We start from the raw sequence: 5,706 nt of genomic DNA, 5'->3' as shown, positions 1-5,706 counted from the left end.
CTCAAACTCACAGAGACCCTCCCAAGTGCTGAGACATAAGGCATGCATCAGCATGTGCACCATTTAACTTTTAATTCTTGACTAAGACTATGATCTCATACATAGTCATAAAAATGCATTATTGTCTCTGTAGACTTCTATTGGAACTACTTAAACAAGCATTCAGACTTTAGCTTTGTAGCTTTTATAAATGTAGGTGTTTCATTTTCTGTGTGTGTGTGTGTGTGTGTGTGTGTGTGTGTGTGTGTGTGTGTGTGCTTTGTCGGGGTTTGCTCGTTTGTCATCAGATTACCTGATTTGTCATTCAGTACTTCAAAAGAAAATCTGCTCCTTTATTTTTTTTTGTCATCTTTTCCCCTTTAAACAAACTTCCTGGTGTTTATAACAACAAAATATTTTTCTCTTAGGCCATTGGAAATGAATAATTCTTCATCTCTGTGTAGTGACCATGTCAGGTTGACATGACTGTGGCCATGCTATTAATTAAGGAAATAGACAGACTACACGGGTTATGCAGCAGTTCAGATTTTACGATCTCCACATCTTCCTGCATATGTACACTGCCGTCAGTAAGATGGAGGGAAGTGGAGAAGCCCAGAGACTCACACATGTGTCCTAGATTTTGTGGATGGAATTGGAAATTAATTGTCTGGCTGATCACCATTCGAAGCTCTGGTAGTGTCAAGGGAGAGCCACGCGTTCACGGTTTTAGTTTGTCAGTTTGCAGTTCTTCCTGCTTAGACACCGGGAGTTGAATAATTTACTGGTCTACTGCACTAGATATTATTCCAGGAATCTGACGATGGCTTGTGAACAGTGGAAGCAAGGAGGCCCCTTCTCTTACCCGTCAGTTTGTAAACATAATTTGTTGGTTTAAATGGAAAAGAAGGAAATGTGCTGTGACTGTCTATTATAGGGACTTACAGAAAACTGACGTCTGAGAAGCTTTGCGGTAGGGTGGCATTTATGAAGTGCCAGCTGGAATCCTTTAGAAAAATGCAGTAACTCACACTTTACTGCACAGAAAGTCACGTCCCCCAGAGCGAACTCTCATGCCATTGAGTTTATGACTCGGGAGTGCTGTTCGTTTGTGGTCTAATAACCAAGGAAAGGTGGGAGAATTATATTTCTGTACACAAAGCTACTTGCCTTTCATTATACAGAATAAAGCTGTGGGGCTGTAAAATTTTTAGTGGCATTTTCAAGGAGAGCCTTGTGGGCGCCTTGAAATGTGTGTACCGAAGTGTCAAAGATACTTAAGCGCAAAATAAGATGAAGCAAAGATAGCTGTGCCCTTTGAAGCTAAACTGCTGGTTGTGTTTGAAGAACCCAGTGCGGGGCTCTGACTTACAAGTGACAGTCTCTTATTTTTATTTTCTATTGTTTGCGCATGCATGTGGATGTGTGTGGGTGAACAGGCACTACCGTGTGTGTGTCTGTGTGTGTGTGTGTGTTCACGCACGTGCAGAAGATTGGACCCAGGCCAGCAGGTGCCTTTATCCACTGAATAATCTCATAGGTCCTGACATGCATTAGTGTGTGTTCTTAAATTTAGTCCACATGATTACTCTCACCAATGCCTTTAAAAAAAAAGTATACAGTTTTATGCTGTACATATTTACATATTTACCAAAAGAAAAAGCAAAACAAGACAAACAACAAAACAGAAAGGAAGACGGAGAGTTGCTCAAGATTCCTGCCTTGTCTACACACCTCATGGTACAGCTGTGACAAGTCATGAGCCTGTGTGGGCATGCCCTTGTCACCCACACTCTGTAGCTTGTATTAGGGCTTGCTCTTGGTGTTGTTCCTCTCTGAGTTTGGACAGGTGAAATGGCAGTAGTTTCTATGTGCTCTGTCTTCTTCTCCTGAGACCTAAAGCGCCACTGTCTTCTGTGTGCATATGTGAGATTGCGTGCAACTGACATTTGTCAGGTATGTGTGTACAGGGTTATATGCAAGTGGGAAGGACAATTTTGAGTTTCTGTCTGTTCTTCAAGAGTCATGCCCTTTTTATTTTTGTAAGATTTATCTTATTTTATGTGTAAGAATGTCTTGTCTGTTTATGTCCACCATGTATGTGTCTGGTGCACACAGAGGTCCCAAGAGGGTGTTGGATCCCATGAAACTGGAGTTAAGGATAGTGGTTAGTCACCCCATGGGTGCTATAGTCAAACTCAGTTTCTCTGCGAGAACAGCTGCTCTAACCCTCAGCCATCTCTCCAGCCCTATCGCCTTGTGTCATGAGACAGGGTCTCTCACTGACTTGGAACTCACAAATTAGGCAAGGTCAGCTGGTCAGGGAGTCCCCAACTCCCCAATTACAACTGCTCCCACAACCCAGGTTCTGAGGATTCACTCAGGTCCTCAAGCTGTGTTGCAAGGGCTTTACCCGAACACTAACCTCTCTGCTGCCCCTGCAGAGTTGCCTTTTAAGAACTGTCATGTGATGGAAATCATAACAGTATGTAACCTTTATAGACTGGCTTCTGTGACTTAATGATAGGTATTTAAGTTTCTTCCTTGTTTCCATAGCTAGAGGACTCTTGGGGGGCACTAAATAATATTTTCTTGTCTAGAATGTAGTTTTTAGATTATTTATCCATTTTCACCATTTCTCAAAGTTTTTTGTTTTGTTTTTGTTCTTGTTTTTTTAAAATACAGATTAAAGTAAGGTGATCAAGATATAAGTAATATTGTTTTATACTATTTTTCAATTGTTTTTTTCAAGATTTATTTATTATATATACAGCGTTCTGCCTGCATGTGTGCGTACAGGCCAGAAGAGGGCACCAGATCTCATTACAGATGGTTGTGAGCCACTATGTGGTTGCTGGGAATTGAACTCCAGGCCCTCATGGAAGAACAGTTGGTACTCTTAACTGCTGAACCTTCTCTCCAGCCCCCTTTTAATTGTTTTTTTTTTCAAGGCAGGATTTCTCTGTGAAACAGCACTGGCTGTCCCAGAATTTGCTCTATATACCTCAAATTTTGTAGCCTCAGACTCAGAGATCCACCTGCCTTTGCCTTCCCAGTACTGGGATTAAAGGTGTATGCTTCCACATCCCAGCTGTTTTATAGTATTTTCAGAGGATAATAATCAATGAAAAAAAACCACAACGAACAAGATGTCAACATTTTAAAATAAAGTCAAGGTCCGTATCCATAACACACAGGTGGGCATGATCCTCTTGCCGAGGAACCTGGCTCTCCTCACCAGTCCTCAGCATTGTACCCACCACTGGGGCTGTGTCCTCCTTCATTTCCACTTCCAAGCCGCTCATCCCGGTACACCCATAACCCACTTCACCTGTGAGCTCCTGTGCTTTCAGCCAGCCTAGACCACCATTCTCCTGAGTTGGAGTTGTCCCTGCGCCCACGAATCCCACGGCACACAGCCTCAGTCTTCGGAGTCTTCTGCTCCCGGCTTTCTGTCATCCACTATAACAGTTCTTTCGTACGTTATAAGTGATTTTGAGGACTCAGTAATTCCTCCAGTACTCCAGTTTCTCACACCCGTGATTCTCATTCCCTCCGTGACCTTGACTTCCTCTCTAATCATCTACTCCCTCTGACGGCCATATTTATATTCTTTGCAATTACCGGTAATTGAGAGTCTTAATTTTAATTCTCACACTCTCCCAAAGACTGCTTCTTCCCGGCTCAGTTTCTCTGATACGTCTACAGCAAACCCTTTAGCTCATTTCTGGATTTCAGTTCCATTGTCTTACAATCTCTTGACTGTGTCTAATTCCCTTCACGTCCTCACCTTCGCCTCTACATACACAGCCTTCAGTTGGAGCCATCTGCTTCCTTAATGCCTTTAGTCAGCTACGTCTATTGTTATTTATCTTGCAAATCTGCTCACTTTAGAGGCACATTTTATGTTACTATTTTCTTTCAAATCTCCACTCATTATTATTACATAGAAGTGGTCTGATATTTTGCAAATACATTTTAGTTGATTGAGTTTGACATTTCATTCCAAGTGCTCAGCAAACGGCGTGATTTACGAAGAGCAGCCATCAGCGAGCAAGATAAGTAGTTTGTGACTGAAGAAGGCGCATTCTTGAGTGCCATACTTCAAATGGCCCTCTTGAAGGCTTTCTTAATAAAATATTTTTATGTAAACTACTTTAAGGACAGAAGCTGATGTTTGTACGGAAACTGGCTACCTTCCGTGCTTTGGGTATAAAATACTTGTCAGGTAGAGTGGGTTGAAATTCAGTTATGATGATATTCTCAAGTGTATCAATAGCTGTGTTCCTTTAAAACACTACAAGCCATGGTCTTCAATAGTCTGTTTATTTTGCATGAAGAATGACCTTATGCTTCCAAGAGTCTCCACTCCTCCATGTTTCTACTTTGTCTCCTCTGGACACTGTCTGCATGGGCAGTTTAAATGTAAAGCTCTAGGCACTGCCAGTCAGCCCTTTTTCCCTTACACTGATGCTCTTGTTTGGCTAGAGCCTAGCAGAGCAGCTTGGCTCTCAGGGGATAACGGGACCTTTTAATGGCAGTAGAGGTCCGCAGGCTCGTGCGCTTGCCAGGCTTTGCTGTGAGTAATGGTTTCCCCTTCTCTTGTGCTCCGTAGGTCTACCCTGAACTGCAGATCACAAACGTGGTGGAAGCCAACCAGCCAGTGACCATCCAGAACTGGTGCAAGCGAGGCCGCAAGCAGTGCAAGACCCACACCCACATCGTGATTCCCTACCGCTGCTTAGGTGAGCCAGCCAGCCGTTCCCACAACTGGTGTTGATAGGTGATATTCTATATGGTCACGTGCATATATGATGCCTTTCTCACACTGTCACCACCGTATCTGTGCATTTCACATCTGCAGATTCATCCGAACATGGGTGGAAAATAACTGAGAAACAGATGCTGAACAATACTGTATCTATATTTACGTATCATTTATATTGCATGTGATATTGTAAGTAAGGAGAGGTGTACTTGTTGCTTTATTATTTATTGTGGTGCTTGAGAATAAATGTAGGACTTTATATAGGCTATAGGCAAGGCACGCATTATACCACTAATGTGTATCACAAACCTGGGAGAGGTAGTTTGAAGTATAAAAGAGGTTGTATGTAGGTTATGGGTAAATACTGTGTCATTTCCTACGAGACTCGGAGTTTTATTGTCCACAACGCCCACATCTACTGAGTGAGAAACATCTGGTGGTGGAGTCATAGAGTCTCACAAGCTGTTCCGTTCCCATTTTTGCTGTCCAGTTTCACCAGTGGCAGGCCTGGTGTATTTCTTCCCACAATTTGACAGAAGAAAGAAAGTGAAGTTCCCCCTCTCACTAATTCCTCAGAAAGCCCTTTCCTAGAGCACCCTTTGTTTCTGAAGTTGCAAATGGTCATGAAATGTGTTTGATTGTTTTGTTTTCTACTTACTCGTATCAAACTGGAGGAAACGGCGTGGTCACAACAGAAGGCTCATAATCTTGCACTAACTTCAAATTTTACTTTCATTTTGTCTTGTTAAAAAGAGACATCCTTGTCTTTTGGGAATGCTGCCTTAAGTTCATTTTCTATCTTTTTTTTTGTTTGTTTGTTTTTTTGAGACAGGGTTTCTCTGTGGCTTTGGAGCCTGTCCTGGAACTAGCTCTGTAGACCAGAGCTGGTCTCGAACTCACAGAGATCCGCCTGCCTCTGCCTCCCGAGTGCTGGGATTAAAGGCATATGCCACCATCGC

At 42.6% G+C, this 5,706-nt stretch overlaps 1 protein-coding gene across 6 annotated transcripts in view; it reads left to right on the top strand.

The window, feature by feature from the left end:
- Positions 1 to 5,706, top strand: part of App (amyloid beta precursor protein) — a 221,324-nt gene that overhangs the window by 69,080 nt on the left and 146,538 nt on the right. For all 6 annotated transcript variants that reach the window (XM_005345292.3, XM_005345294.3, XM_005345296.3 and 3 more), the window contains exon 3: positions 4,595 to 4,724. In XM_005345292.3, the coding sequence (XP_005345349.1) occupies positions 4,595 to 4,724 (130 nt within the window). The remainder of the gene's footprint in view (positions 1 to 4,594; positions 4,725 to 5,706) is intronic.

The sequence above is a fragment of the Microtus ochrogaster genome, chromosome 2 (genome assembly GCF_000317375.1).
Source record: "Microtus ochrogaster isolate Prairie Vole_2 chromosome 2, MicOch1.0, whole genome shotgun sequence".
NCBI lineage: Eukaryota > Metazoa > Chordata > Mammalia > Rodentia > Cricetidae > Microtus > Microtus ochrogaster.
This window is presented reverse-complemented; position numbering and strand designations above follow the sequence as displayed.